The sequence below is a fragment of the Trachypithecus francoisi genome, unplaced genomic scaffold, assembly GCF_009764315.1.
Source record: "Trachypithecus francoisi isolate TF-2019V2 unplaced genomic scaffold, Tfra_2.0 Lachesis_group19, whole genome shotgun sequence".
Taxonomy (NCBI): domain Eukaryota; kingdom Metazoa; phylum Chordata; class Mammalia; order Primates; family Cercopithecidae; genus Trachypithecus; species Trachypithecus francoisi.
Genome location: NW_022681464.1, coordinates 46,509,299 through 46,528,775, shown reverse-complemented (window position 1 = coordinate 46,528,775; position 19,477 = coordinate 46,509,299). Strand labels below are relative to the sequence as shown.

At 48.0% G+C, this 19,477-nt stretch overlaps 1 protein-coding gene across 1 annotated transcript; it reads right to left on the bottom strand.

Annotated features, from left to right (window-relative positions):
• Positions 1-471: 471 nt before the first annotated feature.
• Positions 472-19,448, bottom strand: TUBB6 (tubulin beta 6 class V). The gene is made up of 4 exons (XM_033178390.1): positions 19,166-19,448; positions 18,722-18,830; positions 16,481-16,591; positions 472-2,000 (listed from the first exon to the last, which is right to left on the bottom strand). The coding sequence occupies exons 1-4, from the start codon at positions 19,220-19,222 to the stop codon at positions 937-939; spliced, it is 1,341 nt and encodes a 446-aa protein (XP_033034281.1). The 5' UTR covers positions 19,223-19,448; the 3' UTR covers positions 472-936.
• Between the last annotated feature and the right edge of the window lie 29 nt (positions 19,449-19,477).

Sequence of the window (19,477 nt, the reverse complement as noted above, 5' to 3'; positions counted from 1 at the left end):
ACTAGCAGGGCACCATGCGTGCCCCGTGGAGTCTGTCTGTGGAAACTCCAAAGGCGTGGCCGGTGGTAGAAGCCATCAGGTGTGATGGGCCACAGCAGAAAAGGGCCCATCCCTTCCACGCGGTGCAGGCGGTTGGTACCCCAGCTCCCACCCAGCACCCCTGGCTTTGTCTAGAGGCCAGACGGCCTTTCCTGTGGCTCCTCTGGCTAGAAGGTTGGGGAACCCTAGCCCAGGACCTGACTTGGGATTCTGTGGGAGTCTGAAAGGTGGCTGCTGATGGAAGAGGGGCTTTTGTTTGTGCTACATTGCCTTCCAGCTGTCAACAGTTTTGGCTGCCCCGCTTAAAGCCTCCATTTAAAGAGCCCTTTCTCTGTTGTTTTCGTGAAGCGGGGAGGAGTTCACCCCAGGGAGAGACCAGTGACCCGAGTAGCCATTGTAACCATACAAAGTAACGTCATTTATGCACATGGCTAGAGAGGTGAAGACACACGTTTAGTAATTTATTATGAATCAATTATTTCAAAGTCCCATACTGCATATTCATATAAGGCAACACGGCACAACTTCAGGCTTCATCACAAAGGATGACAAGGGCTGTTTCTAACTCCTCCCCTGCTAATTCTCAGACATGCTTGAACACTTAATGGAAGGTGAAGTTTATTTCGTGGCCCCCTCAGTTCTCTTTCAAGTCCTCCAGTAGAAAGTCTCCATGGTGTGATCTTCTGACTGGGTAGAACCCGCAAGTAACTCTCTGCTGTTTTCAAGTATTGTCTTTGTTCCAGATGACTAGTGACACGACTTGGCTGCATCTGTGAGGGGCCGACACCTACACAACGGACCAGTGCCCCATTCAGGGCCACGGGGCAGGAGGCACCAGGGTTCAAGCAGGAACTTGCGTGTGGTAGGATCTGAGCTGGGGCGGCTGCTCCGTGCCGGCTATCCGTCTATCTCCTCCTCTTCGTCCTCAAAGGCTTCCTCGCCGTCATTGGCCGTGGCGTCCTGGTACTGCTGGTACTCGGACACCAGGTCGTTCATGTTGCTCTCGGCCTCGGTGAACTCCATCTCGTCCATGCCCTCGCCCGTGAACCAGTGCAGGAAGGCCTTGCGCCGGAACATGGCCGAGAACTGCTCGGAGATGCGCTTGAACAGCTCCTGGATGGCCGTGCTGTTGCCGATGAAGGTCGCGGCCATCTTCAGGCCGCGGGGCGGGATGTCGCACACGGCCACCTTCACGTTGTTGGGGATCCACTCCACGAAGTAGCTGCTGTTCTTGCTCTGGATGGCCAGCATCTGCTCGTCCACCTCCTTCATGGACATGGGCCCGCGGAACACGGTGGCCACGGTCAGGTAGCGGCCGTGGCGCGGGTCGCAGGCGGCCATCATGTTCCTGGCGTCGAACATCTGCTGGGTGAGCTCGGGCACCGTGAGCGCGCGGTACTGCTGGCTGCCGCGGCTGGTGAGCGGCGCGAAGCCGGGCATGAAGAAGTGCAGGCGCGGGAAGGGCACCATGTTCACCGCCAGCTTGCGCAGGTCGGCGTTGAGCTGGCCCGGGAAGCGCAGCGACGTGGTGACCCCGCTCATGGTGGCCGACACCAGGTGGTTGAGGTCGCCGTAGGTGGGCGTGCTCAGCTTCAGGGTGCGGAAGCAGATGTCGTAGAGCGCCTCGTTGTCGATGCAGTAGGTCTCGTCCGTGTTCTCCACCAGCTGGTGCACCGACAGCGTGGCGTTGTAGGGCTCCACCACCGTGTCCGACACCTTGGGCGAGGGCATGACGCTGAAGGTGTTCATGATGCGGTCCGGGAACTCCTCGCGGATCTTGCTGATGAGCAGCGTGCCCATGCCCGAGCCCGTGCCGCCGCCCAGCGAGTGCGTGAGCTGGAAGCCCTGCAGGCAGTCGCAGTGCTCGCACTCCTTGCGCACCACGTCCAGCACCGCGTCCACCAGCTCCGCGCCCTCCGTGTAGTGCCCCTTGGCCCAGTTGTTCCCTGCGCCCGTCTGGCCTGCAACAGAGAGAGTCCCGTGCCGTTTAAACAGGGAAGGACGGCGCCGTCCCCGTGCTTGGGCACCGACAAGGAGGGCGGGAGGTGATGCCGCGGTGCGCTGTTAGCCACAGGCAGGGGCCGGGGAAACGCGCCCACCAAGGAGCCGGCTGAGCAGGTGCACTGCTACGTGTCTGGGCCAGTCAGAGTAGCTACCGGTCACTTGTAAGGATGTATATACATTTGGACTGGTCGTTGCATGTTAAATAGGTTACTTCATGCACATGGTAGAATTCAAAGGGAACAAAAGCTATACATTAAACAAATAAGTTACCTGCCGGGCGCCGTGGCTCACGCCCGGAATCCCAGCACTTTGGGAGGCCGAGGCGGGTGGATCACTTGAAGTCAGGACTTAGAGACCAGCCCGGGCAACATGGGGAAATCCCATCTCTACTGAAAATACAAAAACTAGCCAGGCGTGGTGGTGGGGAGCCTGTAGTCCCAGCTACTACTTGGGAGGCTGAGGCCGGAGAATTGCTTGGACCTGGGACCTGGGAGGTGGAGGTTCCAGTGAGCTGAAATGGTGCCGCTGCACTCCAGCCTGGGTGTCAAGAGTGGGACTCCATCTCAAAAAAACAACAAAATAAAGTTCTCTCCTTTGGGCTTTCTGAATGTTGTACTATGTATCAAGTATTTTATTTTCAAAACTGACACTTTTTCATGTTAATGGAGCCCCTCCCTCATTAATCAACCAGAATTACTGTTGCAAAATGTTTGCAGACTCAATTATTTATTCTGCCCCTATAATTAAATACTAAGCACAGGAAGTAATTCCTGCCCTCAAATTCCTTCCAGGCCAGTTGAGAAAAGGAGCTTAATATGCCTGAAAGACATCTGTATTTTATGCAGAGTTCAAGTAACAAGAAAGAGACCTAGTTAGTCTGTTTTCTGCATAATGGTGCATTTTTGCCAGACAGGCTTATGTATACCTTTACCTAAAAAATATTTGAATCTAAAAGATTGGCTCTTAAATTTAAAATCCTATTTTTCATTTTATCTCATTTTAAAATGGAGTATTTCACTAGCGGAAGCATTTTTTCCCAGCTGTAAAAATTACACAGGTTTGTATGTCCATATGAACAGATGTGCTTAAAGAGGAGTGGGAGGAACTAATTTTTGCTTTTGCTTTTCTGGCACTACAAGTTTCACATAATGCAATGACTTTCATACACTGCTGTCAACATTTGTATTTATTTATTTAGAGACAAGGTCTCGCGCTGTCACCCAGGGTGGCGAACACTGGCACCACCCTAGCTGACTGCAGCCTTGAACTTCTGGGCTTAAGTGATTCTCCCACTTCAGCCTCTTGAGTAGCAGGGACTACAGGCACATGCCACTACACTTGGTTAATGAACATCTGAAAAAACTAGATACTTCTCATTCATTTTAAAGTTAACATTATTATTTTTCATAAATCAAATAGTTGCATATAATTTTATTTTCTGGAAATAATATCACTTGAAAAAACACTTATTCTGTTAAATATATCGATAGACTATATTTAAAAATCAGAAATGATTCCAATCAGTTGAAGCTGATTCTTTTTAATTTCCTGTGATTACAAAGTGTTAAATAATGTTATCTACATACATATATATATATATATATATATTTTTTTTTTTTTTTTCCTATTAGTTCATTTATCCAAGGGTGAATATTAAATACTGCCAGAATGGGCCAAGGCTTGGGATCAACTCTATTCCTCTTAATTTTTACATATCTGAGAAATCTTGTCCAGATACATGTAAATGGGAATGAATTATGTTCTACAATGTCATTCAGTTTTTTGTCTTCAGAGTTACATCCCAAAATTCAAATAGTGAGCTATTATCAAAAAGTATTTTCAAGCCTGGGCAACATGGCAAAACCCTGTCTCTACTAAAAATACAAAAATTAGCTGAGTTTGGTGGTGCATGCCTGTAGTCCCAGCTACTCGGGAGGCTGAGGTGTGAGGAATCACTTAAGCACAGAAGATGGAGGTTGTAGTGAGCCAAGACTGTGCTGCAGCACTCCAGCCTGGGTGACAGAGCAAGACCCTGTCTCAAAAAAAAAGTATTTTCAATCATCTGTCACGTAATAACTAAATTTTGTTTGTTTATTGATTTGTTTATTTTGAGATGGAGTCTCACTCTGTCACCCAGGCTAAAGTGCAGTGGTACAGTATTGTCTCACTGCAACCTCCGCCTTCCAGATTCAAGCAATTCTCCTGCTTCAGCCTCCCAAGAAGCTAGGCTTACAGGTGCTGGCACCACACCTGGCTAATTTTTGTATTTTTTAGTAGAGAGAGGGTTTCACCACGTTGGCCAGGCTGGTCTCGAACCCTTGACCTCAAGTGATCCACCCACCTCGGCCTCCCAAAGTGCTGGGATTACAGGCGTGAGCCACTGCGCCTGGCCAACAACTCAGTTTTGAAGAAAGCAGAATTGGAAACAACCTGACTTGCAGGTCATGCCATTTTACATCTTTTCTTGTTTCTGAATGTAAACCAAAAAGGCTTAACCAAGACTTACTAAATACACTCTCACTCTTTCACTTTAAGGCAATTTACTTCAGTATACTTAGAGTTGGGAAAATTGAAATACTAATTTCTAATATGACTTTGTCAATTTAATTTTTAATAAAATGCTTTAAATATTTATTTTCATGAAATTTTGGGCTGCAGATTTAACTAACTCAAGTCATAAAAACCTGCATCGCATTATACAGACCTCTCCCCACTTACTCCAACGTGACCCTTGTCTACACACGGCTGGTGGCAACAATTCGCAACCACTGCCCAAAGACCAGCTTCTCTGCTCTCTCGTGGGCAGGTCCATCCCTGATGCTGCGCACACCCTGGGGGCACTGAGCTATGAAGCAGTGAAACCACCAAGGCTGCCTCTGAGAGCTGCAGGTGCTACATCGGGTAAGCAAACTGCCTTCCACTTGTCGCTCTTTAATTAGTGGACAAGGGGCTCCCATGCAACTGGGGACACCGGCCTGCTCACAGTGAGGTCTACCGATGGCACCCCTGGGTTCTGCAGTGCATAGCAAGTGCAGCCTTACACAGTGGTCCTACTCTCGGAGGGAGAACGAAGCGTTTTATCAGTGCTAAGCACTGTAGGTGTTCAGTGCGAGAAAAATTCCGTGATTCTTCATTCAGTGTATTGAACTTAATGTTACAATGTACTGGACTGTTAGTAACTCCTATCACATACAAAGGATACCCTCCTTAAATATCTAAAGAAGTCCTACAAATCAGTAAGAAAAACAACAGCCATTAGGAAAACAGGCAAAGGCTCTAAACATGCAGCTCACAGGAAAGGAAATTCCAATAGCTTAGGTGCTGGAAATAATGCTAAACCCTTCTCCTAAGGGAAAGGCAAATTAAAACAAGGAGATTCTATTTTTCTGCTATGAAACTGAGAGAGATCAAAACACCTGAGTTGCACTGGTGAGGGTTTGGGGAAGGCCACTTCCCACAGCAGCTGCTGGAGATAGCAAGGGCAGTGGCCTCTGGAACAGCTATCAAAATTATCCCCCTAGACACAGCAATTACACTTCTGTAAATTTTTCTAGATAGACCCATACATGTGCAACATGACATCTATACAAATGTTTACTGAGGAACAGTTTATAATAATAAAAAGGGGAACAACCTAAACATTAACTGAAGACTGGTTAAATCCATGGCAGTATCTCTGCAGAGGCTACTGTCAGCCATCAACAAGAATGAGGCAGCCACAGTTGTGAAATGGAAAGATTTTCTTTTTTTTTTTTTTTTGGAGGCGGAGTCTTACTCTGTCGCCCAGGCTGGAGTGCAGTGGCCAGATCTCAGCTCACTGCAAGCTCCGCCCCCCGGGTTCCCGCCATTCTCCTGCCTCAGCCTCCCAAGTAGCTGGGACCACAGGCGCCCGCCACCTCGCCCGGCTAGTTTTTTGTATTTTTAGTAGAGACGGGGTTTCACTGTGTTCGCCAGGATGGTCTCGATCTCCTGACCTTGTGATCCGCCCGTCTCGGCCTCCCAAAGTGCTGGGATTACAGGCTTGAGCCACCGCGCCCGGCCGGAAAGATTTTCAAAATGTTGCTGGGGAGCCAGGGAGGGACACTAAGGTACTGAACAGTGTATACAGTTGGCTCCACTGTATGTATGTGAATATAGGTGTCTGCCTGAACGTATCTGAAAGGACATTCAAGAATCTTAACAGTAGTTTGGGGTAGGAAGGAGATCAACTTTTCACTGTATGCCCTTTTGTTCCTTTTAAGTCCTATGCCATGGAAATGTTTTACCTAGCTAGCTAGCAAAGTGGAAAAAAAAAAAATTACTTTATTAAAACATGTACAATGCAATTAAGAAAGCAGTTGTCTTTGAAGGATGGGGTCCTAAGGGAGTTCAGTTCTAGCTTTATATATTGCTTGTGATATTTTAACTAAAACATGTATTTTATGATAATCAAGTGAAGATTAAAGTATAAAGGAATTTATTATTATTATTATTTTAGAAATGGGGTATTCCACTGTTACCCAGGCTGGAGTGCAGTGGTGCAATCACAGCTACTGCGGCCTCCACCTCCTGGGCTCAAGGGATCCTCCTGCCTCAGCCTCCTGAGTAGCTGGGACAATTAAACATTTTTTTTGGCTGGGCGCGGTGGCTCACGCTTGTAATCCCAGCACTTTGGGAGTCCAAGGCGGGCGGATCACAAGGTCAGGAGATTGAGACCATCCTGGCTAACACGGTGAAACCCCGTCTCTACTAAAAATACAAAAAAAATTAGCCGGGCGTGGCGGCGGGCGCCTGTAGTCCCAGCTGCTCGGGAGGCTGAGGCAGGAGAATGGCGTGAACCCGGGAGGCAGAGCTTGCAGTGAACTGAGATTGCGCCACTGCACTCCAGCCTGGGTGAGAGAGCGAGACTCTGCCTAACAACAACAAAAATTTGTAGAGAGGGTCTCCCTATGTTGCCCATGTTGGTCTTAAACTTTTAAACTCAAGTGATCATCCTGTCTTGGTCTCCCAAAGTGCTGGGATTGCAGGTGTGAACCCCTGAGCCCAGCTCTTTAATGAAAAATTTTAAAATGTCATCAGGAAGTGGGAAATTACTAAATGATGACACACACACAATAGTAGGCCCTGTGACTGTCATGGAGGATGTCTGAGATACATTAGTGAACTTTTCAAAAGGCTGCAAAATGGTGCATGTAGCAGTATCCCATTTTCCCCAAACAAAATCAGCTTTGTGTGTGCTCGCCCAAGTGCACGTGGACACAGAAAAAAGTCAGCAGGGCTGGGTGCGGTGGCCCACGCCTTAATCCCAGCACTTTTGGGAGACAGGTGGATCACCTGAGGTCAGGAGTTGGAGACCAGCCTGGCCAACATGAGGAAACCCTATCTCTACTAAAAATACAAAAAATTAGCTGGGCGTGGTGGCAGGTGCCTGTAATCCCAGCTACTCCGGAGGCTGAGGCAGGAGAATCACTTGAACCCAGGAGGCAGAGGTTGCAGTGAGCTGAGATGGTGCCATTGCACTCCAGCCTGGGTAACAAGAGCGAAACTCTGTCTCAAAAAAAGGAAAAATGCCAACGGGACACAGCCCAACTGTCTACACACTCAGTTATCCCACTAGGGAATAAAACCTCAGGGCCACTAGTAGAAGGGATTAGAGCGTTCCCTTTCTGCACTGTATACACAATCTATGTGTACTGTTTGAAAAAAACACATACAAGCAGTTTGTTTTAACTTTGACATGGAAACATTAAACCTTTTTTTTTTTTTTTTTTGAGGCGGAGTCTCGCTCTGTCACCCAGACTGGAGTGCAGTGGCGCAATCTCTGCTCACTGCAAGCTCCGCCTCCCGGGTTCACGCCATTCTCCTGCCTCAGCCTCCCGAGTAGCTGGGACTACAGGCGCCCGCCACCTCGCCGGGCTAGTTTTTTGTATTTTTAGTAGAGACGGGGTTTCACCATGTTAGCCAGGATGGTCTCGATCTCCTGACCTCGTGATCCGCCCGTCTCGGCCTCCCAAAGTGCTGGGATTACAGGCTTGAGCCACCGCGCCTGGCCACCTTTTTTTCTTTTTAAGGCCAGCTATGATAATCCTAGCCCAGGAAGGTGAAGTGGGAGGATTGCTTGAGCCCAGGAGTTTGAGGCTACACTGAGCTATGATCACACCACTGCACTCCAGCCTGGGTGACAGGGCCAGACCCCATCTCAAACAAACAAAACCACACATTTAAATATTAAACACTGAAGTTTCCAGAGAGCAGAACTGGCCAGCCGAAACTGACCACAGTGGGCCCTTGCACTTGTCTGCAGCGTCAGCCTCCTTAGATCTCCGTCTCAGTCCCACTGAGAAGTCAGCTCAGCCTCTCTCTCCTATTGCCTTTGCCCCATTTGGTAGTCCAAAGCCCAGTGCCATTGGCACGGCAGGACCCTGTGGCTCTGCAGAGGAGCCGGGCCGGGCAGACGCCTGCTGTGTGCTCGCCGCACACCCCGTGGGCCTGGCCATTTTAGTACTCTCAGGTGGCCGTTTCCTTGTGTTTTTCACAAGCCGTAGACAGCATCTAGAATGTGACTGTTCTCTTACAAACAAGGGATTCTCTTTCTTCCTGCCCAGCTGTGTTGCACAGTGAAACCTGGCTGACTGCCTTCTCTTAGTAGACAAGAAAACAGTCACTGTCCTTCCTAAGCCCCCACCAACTTCTCTCCACCCTTTCCCCACCCAACCTCGCAGGCAGCACCTGGCAAGACGACAACATAGGCATTGGGAGGAACAAGCTCGGGGCTGGTCCACTCTGTGCCAGAACTGTCCCATTTTACAAAGGAAAGACCCAGGGCAGCTGTCAAAGTAGTCTAGGGCCTATTTCATTAAAACAGCAGAAACCAACAACTGAAAATAGTAGGTGGCTTTTGGCAAACACAGAACCCCAATCAATCAGACCTCGAGCTAGCGGTAAGTGGACGGAGACGCTGAACTCGACTCCCTCTGCAGCTCACACCATTTACCCAGCTTCCTCAATACTTATAGCATGATCAGCCATGAAATTTTCTGTGCTCTTGATGAAAGTAGGAAGCTGGTGACTTCTGAAAAATATTTTGCCACTGTCTCCTAGCAACAGATGTTCCAGTTAAATATTTGGGAGTTGTGAACTGAACATCTTCTGTACTGATACGGTGTGATGTCAGTCAGTGACTTCAGACAGTCAGCAGGAGGCTGCCAACGCTAAGCTTTGGCAGTGGGGCTGCAATAGGTACTCAGGGTTTTTTGAGTCCCCCCTCTGGTTTCGAGCTCACACTGGGTGATGGAGTAATAAGTGTCAAGGGTCTGTGCACTCCTGCCCCCTCTTCTAGCCCTGAATCTGGAAGAAAAAGAAATATAGAAAGAGGCTGGAAGAATGTTTACCTTTCTGGTGCTTCATTCTTTTCCCATAAAACTTTCCAACAATTAAATAGGCATGACTACTATGCAACCAGCAATTCATTACAGACAAGTTTTTCTTTCTTTTTTTTTGAGACAGGGTCTTGCTCTGTCACCCAGGCTGGAGTGCAGTGGCACGAACACTGCTCACTGCAGCCTCAGCCTCCCTAACTCAAGTGATCCTACCACCTCAGCCTCCTGAAGAGCTGGGACCCCAGGTGCACACCACCATGCCTAGCTAATTAAAAACAAATTTGTACAGAGAGGATCTCACTATGTTGCCCAGGCTGACCTTCAACTCCTGGGCTCAAGTGATCTATTTGCCTCAGCCTCCCAAAGTGTTGGGATTATAGGCATAAGCCACTGCCCAACCGGTAAGTTTTTTCTTTCTTTTTTTTTTTTTGACAGGGTCTCGCTGCATCACCCAAGGGGCAGTGCAGTGGCTTCATCTCGACTCACTGCAACCTCCGCCTCTCAGGTTCCAGTGATTCTCCTGCCTCAGTCTCCCGAGTAGCTGGGATTACAGGCGCCTGCTACTACACCTGGCTAATTTGTGTATTTTCAGTAGAGACAAGGTTTCACCATGTTGGCCAGGCTGGTCTCGGACTATTGCCCTCAGGTGATCTGCCCATCTGCACCTCCCAAAGTGCTGGATTACAAGTAACTTTCACTCTTAAAAGTGTACACTACTACTGTGAGTGAGTGTTCCTTAATAATTTCAAACTCTATTTGGAAATGGAATGACACTGGTTTATTGTAATTTACCAACTCTAACTGAAACAATATGGTATAAAGCCAGTGAGGATAGATCATCTCCAGTTCACAGACAATTCTGCCTCTTTTACTGGAGAACGACTTAAAAACTATTTAGCTAAACAATATAGAATGTTTATACATTCTGGACAGTTCTCAATTCTCCATAATATGTTATTTTAACAAATAAGCATATTCATTTAAACAAGTCACAATTCTTAAAATGGTGTCAACTTGCTAAAATTCCTATTAAAGACGTATCATGTCAGTACAACCTGTTGAAAACTTAAAACAGTCTCAGTCAAAAATAGGGTTGCATGTCAGACGAAGCAAAGATGCAAGAAGCAATTTCGGGGAAGCTCTTATGAGCCAAAGGTCATTTCTAATGTTTTTGAAGGGCTTACAGGGGCAGTTAGACAACTAAACGGGCACCGTAGGTCTGTCTTAATTTGTCTTAATCTTCGCGATCCCATTTGTCACCAGCTAGAAAGACCTTACGGTCTCCCAATGTTCAATTCAAATAAACCAGAGAAAACGTCACAACTGCTAACGTGGCAGCTATGAGAAACTAGCCTCTCACCACCTCGATAGTTTGTGATGCACTCATTTCATAAAGATCAGTTGATGGCTTTGACTCTCTTGAGGCCTGGCCAGGTCCAGGCTGCACTGCGCTGACAGCTGGTGGGTGAGGCCTCCTGGGGCACCGATCCAGACTGGGTTGGGTCCCTAAGTTGCTGCCAGGCCAGGGGCAGACTGGGCCGGAGCCAGACAGCCATGACCTGCTAAAAACCTTCTCCATGAAAGCTGCCTTTTCCGTGACCACACCTTTTAGACAACTGACATCTTTCTTTTGACAGAGTTAAGGCATGCAAAAGCATACGAAAAATAATACCGTGAATCTCTGCACACCTACTACCCATTTAAGAAATAAAACCAGCCACTGGTACATGAAGCCCTGTGTAACAAGTCTGAGTGTGAACATACTAAACTATGTAGAATTGGAAACTTTTTTCCTATTTTATCTCAAAAAGCAGCAATGGGTGTGGCATGAGTTTCAGCTAACCATCCTTCCCCTGGGGAACAGTCCATTGTGCGCTGAGTTGCATTTTAATATCCTGTCTTCCGGCTCCTGTGTGTGTGAGTCCTGGCGTGATAGTGTGCAGGTTTCTCTGTTTTACACTGACAATTTATGTCAGCATAGAATAGAAGGGCCAAATTCAGAGCTGTTCTTACATTTCCTATAAAGTAGTTCGTAAGGCTCTGAGTCTCTCATAAAAGAAGCATTCAGTTGCTACGTTTCTTTGAAAAGTTTAATTTCAGGCAAAAGTGCAGCAAAAACCATGCTCTCAGACACTGCTGGTGGCATTAATCCAATTGGAAGTGTGTAAAAAGGGCTTAAATCTCTTCACTCTTTGACCCAGTAATTTTGCTTTTTGAGAATCTATTCTGAAATCAAAGTCAGAAACAGACAAATTTAAGCGAATCAAGATGTTCATTTTAAGAACAAAAAGTTGGAAAGAAACAGCTTCCTGATTATAGGCCATTATATAGTTGCATAAAGAATTAATTACACATTATAGAGCTATTAAAAATTATGGATTTTAGAAACTAAATATGGTTTATAATATAATGTCCAATGGAAAAAGATATAAATGATACCGTGATTACAACTAATGAAAATCAGCAAAAAGAAAGAAACAAAGATGAAAAATATACCTCAGTGCTGACAATGATTAAACTAAGATGATGGGCATACAGAATTTTTTTTAACTCTAGTTTTAAACTTTTTAAGACTGTGGTTATATTAGTTTTTGCTGAAAAAAAGCAAAGTTTAGAAAGCAAAGCAAAGTAAAAATTAAAAATAAACACAAATCACTCAGGATGGTGGGGAGATCTCCCTTTTAAATATATTCCCCTTTATGAGACAATGTCAGCTGTGTCACCTGCTGTGCTTCCTTTTTTGGATTTAGTTGCCAGAAACCCAGAGCTAAAATTAATTCTCAGCCACAGCTGAGCTCACAGTTGACTCTGTGTTGTAAACTGCTACATTTATGCCTGTCTTTTACTGTTGTTTCATATCTTTCTTTGAAGAAGGTATATACTTGACATAACTAAAACTTTAAGATCTTCTTTATCTATAAAAATTCACAGATGTGCTTGTAACTGTTTCCCTGTCTCAGGAAGGACTCCCGCGGGGGAGGCAGGCAGCGGGGGAGGCAGGCCGCGGGGGAGGCGGGCTTTCACTGCACGGCCTTTCCAGCTGCGCACCACGTGCACACACTGCCTATCAAAGAAGAAGTGTGATTTCTAAAAGGTGTATTAGGTGGAAATACATGAATTGTGTCTCGTAAAGCTTACTGAGACTACGGTAGACTCAGCCAGCTGTAATTCAGACTCAAGAAATCTTAGCTGTCTGCTCAGATTCTCACCAAAAATCCACTGAACCTCACAAGACTGGGCGGAATTCTACAAGGAGGTGGGGAGACAGGGCCATTTCTTCTTGCAGATTCTTACAAGGGTCTGTGACCCCAAGATGCCTGGGGGTCCTTCCTTTCAGACAGTAAAGTGAAGACACCCAGAGAAGGGAACTGATGCCGCCAACGGGCACAGAGCTAGGGTCAGCTGCTCAGTTTCCCTCTCTCGGTGCAGTGCTTTCTTCCTGGCCACGTTAACTCTGTGACTTGGGAATGTAGTCCAGAAAGAAGCTGTGGCTGCTGAGTCTGTACCTACTTAGTGAGTGAGTTACTCAGTGCTGATCTGTATAAAGTAGGGTCGTGCTTTTTCCTTCCTCACAATACAGAATATTAATGTTACCCAAGTCAGGTCTTTGCTACAGTACTCAAGAGAGCAGTCCCTCCAAACTGACAAGGATGACACTGGGCAAGAGGAGCTCTCAGACACCCGCTGTGGGCATGCACATGGATTCAGCTCTTCTGGAGGCCAATCTGCGATCTCTATGTGTGAGCATTTCTGCAGAACAGATTCCGTGAACTGGAACCCTTGGATGGAAATTACTGATTTGCTCAATCTAAGTAGTTCTCTGAACAGCTGTTATTTTCCCACATTCACCAACACTAGGTCTTAGCAGCTTCTAAAATACTGGCCAATCTGGTGGGAGAAAAAGATTTTGTTTTAATTGCCCCTCACCTCTAGTTACTGGTAAATTTTGTCTCCAGGTATTTATAGTTTTATTACAATTGTGACTAGGATGTGTTCACCAGTGATTATTGCTTTTAATGTGATTCATCTGTTCCAGTTTGCTGGGACCCTGACAGTTTTATCACTCAAAGTCTAGTGTCCTGGGGAACACCTCCTCCCAGTTCCAGGTAAATCAGAAAGATTGGTAACCTGATAGCAGAACAATTAATTTCTGAATATTTTATCTTGTGTCTGGCTCCCTTACTAAAGTCTTGTAAGTGCTAGTCATTTTTCAGCTGATCGTGTATCTAGAAACTCCAAGAGAATCATTTCATCAATAAATAACACTTTTGTCTTTTCCTTTACATGATTTGCATATTTTCTTTCTCTGGTTTTTGTGCACTGGCTAAAGCCTTCAGAACGTGGAACAATTGTAGAGACAATGGACATCTGTTTCTTATACCTAATTCTGCTGGGAATGCTTCTAATGTTTCACCAGGGAGTATAATGTTGCTATGGGTTTCTGGTAGATAGTCTGTAAATAAAGGAAGTTTCTTTCTATTTCCAGCTTACATAGAAGTTTTTTTGTCCTCTACAAATCGGGAACACATCCAAAACTTTATCTTTTTTTTTTTTTTTTGAGACAGAGTTTCACTCTTGTTGCCCAGGCTGGAGTGTAATGGTATGATCTTGGTTCACCGCAACCTCTGCCTCCAAGGTTCAAGTGATTCTCCTGCCTCAGCTTCCTGAGCAGCTGGGATTACAGGCATGCACCACCACACCGGGCTAATTTTGTATTTTTAGTAGAGATGGGGTTTCTCCATGTTGGTCAGGCTGGTCTCGAACTCCCGACCTCAGGTGATCCACCCGCTTTGGCCTCCCAAAGTGCTGGGATTACAGGCATTAACCACTGCTCCTGGCCTCCAAAACTTTAATCTCTTTTAAAAAATTGTTTCCTGCTGGGAGTCAAAGAAAACCCCACTTTTTTGGGGCATCTATTAAGATGTTGTCTTTAATCTATTAGTAGACTTCTTAATGTTGAACCATCCTTGCATTCCTGGGATGTTGCTAGTATTTCTCAAATACTTATTTTGTAGTAGACATTCTAAGTGTTTATTTAATCCTTACATCTTACTAAGAGGTAGACAGTCCCACTTATGGTGAGGAAATTAAGTCACAAGTAAGTTAAATAAGTCTAAGGCCACATAGTGAGTGGAAGGGCCAAAATTTTAACCCAGGGAGTGTGGCAGCAGAGCCAGACTCCTAACCATTACACTATCTGCCTCTTATTGTGACCAAGAGCACATTGGTCACAATGTGCTACTAATATTTTTTTTAAAAATGCAGGCCGGGCACGGTGGCTCAAGCCTGTAATCCCAGCACTTTGGGAGGCCAAGACGGGCGGATCACAAGGTCAGGAGATCGAGACCATCCTGGCTAACATGGTGAAACCCCGTCTCTACTAAAAAATACAAAAAACTAGCCGGGCAAGGTGGCGGGCGCCTGTAGTCCCAGCTACTCACAAGGCTGATGCAGGAGAATGGCGTAAACCCAAAAGGCGGAGCTTGCAGTGAGCTGAGATCCGGCCACCGCACTCCAGTTTGGGTGACAGAGCGAGACTCCGTCTCAAAAAAAAAAAGGCCGGGCGCGGTGGCTCAAGCCTGTAATCCCAGCACTTTGGGAGGCCAAGACGGGCGGATCACGAGGTCAGGAGATCGAGACCATCCTGGCTAACACGGTGAAACCCCGTCTCTACTAAAAAAAAATACAAAAACTAGCCGGGCGAGGTGGCAGGCGCCTGTAGTCCCAGCTACTCGGGAGGCTGAGGCAGGAGAATGGCGTAAACCCGGGAGGCGGAGCTTGCAGTGAGCTGAGATCTGGCCACTGCACTCCAGTCCCGGCGACAGAGCAAGACTCCGCCTCAAAAAAAAAAAAAAAATGCAATTGCATTGGATATTCTAAGTATTTTATTTTGGATTTTTGCAGTAAGTTTGATATACATCTTTTACTTGTATGTTCTAGTAGAAGCTACCTAGCCTGACAGGAAATGTTGGGAAGTTTTCCATCATTTTCTCTCTGGAATGGTTTGGATAATGGAGATTGTCTGTTATCCTCAATTAAACTATCTCTTCCTGGTGCCTTTTGAGAAAGGGGTTGGAATGTAGATTTTTCATGATGTATTTGATTCCTACACCATAGTGCTTTTAAGCCAGAATCAGTCTTGAAATTCTTCACATTTTCTTGGAAGACACTGCCTTTCACAGGTATTGGAAATGTTTGATTGAGTGAGGCATTTTTTTTTTAAAGCAATAATGTAAATAGATACGTGGTCTCTAACATTAAAATAGTCAGGTGGGAAACTTCCAAATCTGCCACCTATCCTGTAGGTTCTACTTGATAACACTAATGGTACCACTTCATTTAATTTTATATAATTTTCTTTAGAAGACTGCAGAAAGACAGGTTTACCATCATTTTTTAGGTGGAAGAAGTGAGAAAAAAAGGATTTACCTAATTCTGATAAAACCAACATAGGAACCAAAAACAAATGGCAAATAACTTTATAATGATGGGGAGAAATAAGCTAATGTCTAAAACTGTTTCTTAGTTTTTGTTTTTTTTTGTTTTTTGCTATTTTTCAGACGAAGTCTCACTCTGTCGCCCAGGTTGGAGTGCAGTAGTGCAATCTTGGCTCACTGCAACCTCTACCTCCTGGGTTCCAGCGATTCTCCTGCCTCAGCCTCCTGACTGGCGTGTGCCACTATGCCTGGCTAATATTTTGTATTTTTAGTAGAGACGGGGTTTCACCGTGTCAGCCAGGATGGTATTGATCTCCTGACCTCGTGATCCACCTGTCTCGGCCTCCCAAAGTGGTGGGATTACAGGCATGAGCCACTGTGCCTGGCCTGGTTTTTGTTTTTTAATCAAGAACTACCAGTAGAAGAATTTCATTTAGAGATATAGAGGTTCCTTCCCACCAAAATAGTCAAGATTAAAAAAAAAAAACTTCCTTGTGATGAATCCAGCTAGGGATGGGAGGGGTGGGGCTGGGAACCACTGATTTCCATTCACACTTTTTCTATGACACGTGATGCTTTAAATCTGGCATATAAACTAATTTGATTAAAAAAAAAGAAGAAAGTGAGAAAGATGGAACCTACCAAAGATGAAGTTGTCAGGCCGGAAAAGCTGCCCGAAAGGCCCGGAACGCACGCTGTCCATGGTCCCTGGCTCTAAGTCCACCAGGGCGGCCCTGGGCACATATTTCTGAGCTGGAGGAGGAAAGAACCACCCACAAGAGTTACTTTCAGGTTTCTGAAGTAATTGACTTCCCCCTTTCAAGTCCCACCAGTTCTAGCTGCCTGGAATGGATCAACCAGAGTCTTTTCAGAGACGGTACAGGAACTTTCTTAGAATCACAGAATCAGCTGGGCACACTGGCTCATCCCTGTAATCTCAGCACATTGGGAAGCCAAGGTGGGCAGATCGCTTGAACCCAGGAGTTCAAGACCTGCCTGGGCAACAGAGCAAAACCCTGTTTCTAAACACAAACAAAACAAAAAAACAGAAAAATCAGCTAAGTGTGGTTGGTGGTGTGCACCTCTCGTCCTATCTACTCTGGAAGCTGAGGTGGCAGGATCATCTAAACCCAGTTGTGCCACTGTACTCCTAGCCTGGGGCTACAGAGTAAGACCCTGTCTTTTTTTTTTTTTTTTTTTGAGACGGAGTCTCGCTCTGTCGCCCAGGCTGGAGTGCAGTGGGCCGATCTCTGCTCATTGCAAGCTCTGCCTCCCATTCTCCTGCCTCAGCCTCCTGAGTAGCTGGGACTACAGGCGCCCGCCACCTCGCCTGGCTAATTGTTTGTATTTTTAGTAGAGATGGGGTTTCACCATGTTAGCCAGGATGGTCTAGATCTCCTGACCTTGTGATCTGCCCGCCTCGTCTTCCCAAACTGCTGGGATTACAGGCGTGAGCCACCACGCCCAGCTGAGACCCTGTCTCTTAAAAAAAAAAAAAAGAAAAAAAATCCCAAAACCTTAACACTGGAATGAGGAACGAGCCCAGGCATGACCTGGCAGAGGAGGTTCCAGGAAGAGGCAGGATGAGAAATCAAGTCCCCTGACTTCCTGCCTACTGTATTTTCCAGCTCACCCTGACATCTCTTTCCTGTTAGGAAGTTTTACGACTTTAGCTCCATGGAAATAAACTATGTATTACAGAAAATTGCCAGGTTTGGATGAAATTCTCTGCTTCGTGACACCTCCCCCATGCATACACATACATGTGCCCATGTGCAGTCTGAGCACCTTGTTACTGGGAGCACTCAACTGGCTGTTTCCCCAGAGTCACTCTCATTTTGAGTCAGAGTGTTCTTGTGTGGAATTTTCATGCCAATTGGGCTAGAACTCGTTCCCAGTGAGGACAAGGTTAACATGATCCCAAAGAGGACCTGTTCTTCAACTCCTGCCCTGCAGTGCACACACCCCAGATCGAAAATGCATGTACCCAAGCTGGGCGAGGGGTTAACAGGAATTGTAGTGTATACTGGAACTGTCCTCAGTGTCCTCTAGAAATTTCATCTTCCATGCCCTGATGTTCCCGGCCAGTCATTGCTGCATAAATTAATAAAACTCCACTAGTTGCTCAGAACTGCCTGCAGTTTCAGCTTCCAGGGAGGTTAAAGTCTTTTTAGAGGTCCGCAAGGGACCCGAAAAGTCACTTAAGAGAGCGTTTCTCAAATTTTTAGCCAAGAATCCCCAATAAGAGATACATTTTAAACTGAGGCTAAAAAAAAAAAAAAAAAAAAGCTTTGTTTTTCCCAAGGATCCTTGAGAAACGCTCTAATTTACTCTAACAGGTCTCGCTCTGTCACCCAGGCTGGAGTGCGGCGGCGCGATCCCAGCTCACTGCAGCCTCGACCTCCTCGGCTCACGCCCCCGGTTAACTGGTACTCCGTGGGGGGGGGGGGGGGGAGGCACCACGCCCGGCTAATTTCAAAATTGTTGGAGATCGGGGCGGGAGGGGGCCGGGGTGTGGACTCCTGGGCTGCCCAGGCTGGTCCTGAACTCCGGGGCCCACATGACCCTCCAGTCTCGGCTTCCCAGAGCGCTGGGATCAGGGGCTCGAGCCACCGCGCCCGGCTGGACGGAGAAGGCCGGACAGGAACCGCTACGCTGATTGCACAGCGCGAACCAGCGCTCCGGCCCTCGGGATAGGCCGAATCCAGCTGCTTGAAAAAACGGACGGCGGATTTCCCGCCCCGGAGGAGCTAAGGGAGTGGCCGGGCCTCCAGCTACATCCCGGGAGAACTTTTCCCGAAGCAAACGAGCCGCGCGCAGAGGCGGCGCCCGAGCGCCCACGCGGGTCCCGGCCGGGCAGGGCGCGGCGGCCGCGATACTCACACGATGACTCATTGTAGTAGACATTGATTCTCTCCAGCTGCAGCGCCGAGTCTCCCACGTAGCCCCCGGCCGGGTCGATGCCGTGCTCATCGCTGATCACCTCCCAGAACTGGGGCAGGGCCGGGCGAGGGGGACACACGCTCAGAACCCAGAGCCCCGGACGCCGCCATCCGCGCCCACCCCGGGCGCCCGGGCGGCCGGATTCCAGGCGCGCCTGAGCCGCCGGCAGCCGCTCCCAGTCGGGGTGGGGGTGGGGAGCGAGAAGCGGAGGTTCCCCGGCCGGCCACGCCCTGGGCGCTCCCTCCCCGCGGCCCGCGCGGGTGCGCACCGGGCTCCGAGGACCCAGGGGCGCAGAGCGGGTGCGCGCCCGTGGGGGGTCGCGCCGGGAGACCCGGGGCCCTCCAGCCGCCCCCCCGGGGAAGCCCCGTGCAGCGCCAGGCCCACCTTGGTGCCGATCTGGTTCCCGCACTGGCCCGCCTGGATGTGCACGATCTCCCTCATGGCGCGCGCGGCTCTGCGCTGGGCACTGGCTCTGCGGACGACGGCGGCAACTGCCGGCCGGCTGCGAGCGTCCCGGGGCCGCCTCTCCGCGCCCCCGCCCCCGGCCCGCCGCTCGCCAATGGCCGTGGGCCCCGCCCCGCCGTCCCCGCTCGACGCCGGGCCCAGCCTGCAGCCGGCGAGGGAGGACGCGGGGCCGCCAGTCGGGGACCCTTGCTGGTAAGCGGGCGGAAAAGGACGGGCCAGGGGCTGGCGGGG

Bases quoted from the DNA above. Each gene is read 5' to 3' on its own strand.
- TUBB6 (XM_033178390.1), bottom strand. From the start codon at position 19,222: ATGAGGGAGATCGTGCACATCCAGGCGGGCCAGTGCGGGAACCAGATC. The intron at 18,831-19,165 runs GTGGGCCTGGCG...GCCCTGCCCCAG, and splicing joins GGAACCAGATCGGCACCAAG to TTCTGGGAGGTGATCAGCGA. The intron at 2,001-16,480 runs GTAGGTTCCATC...TCTCTGTTGCAG, and splicing joins GCCTGACAACTTCATCTTTG to GCCAGACGGGCGCAGGGAAC.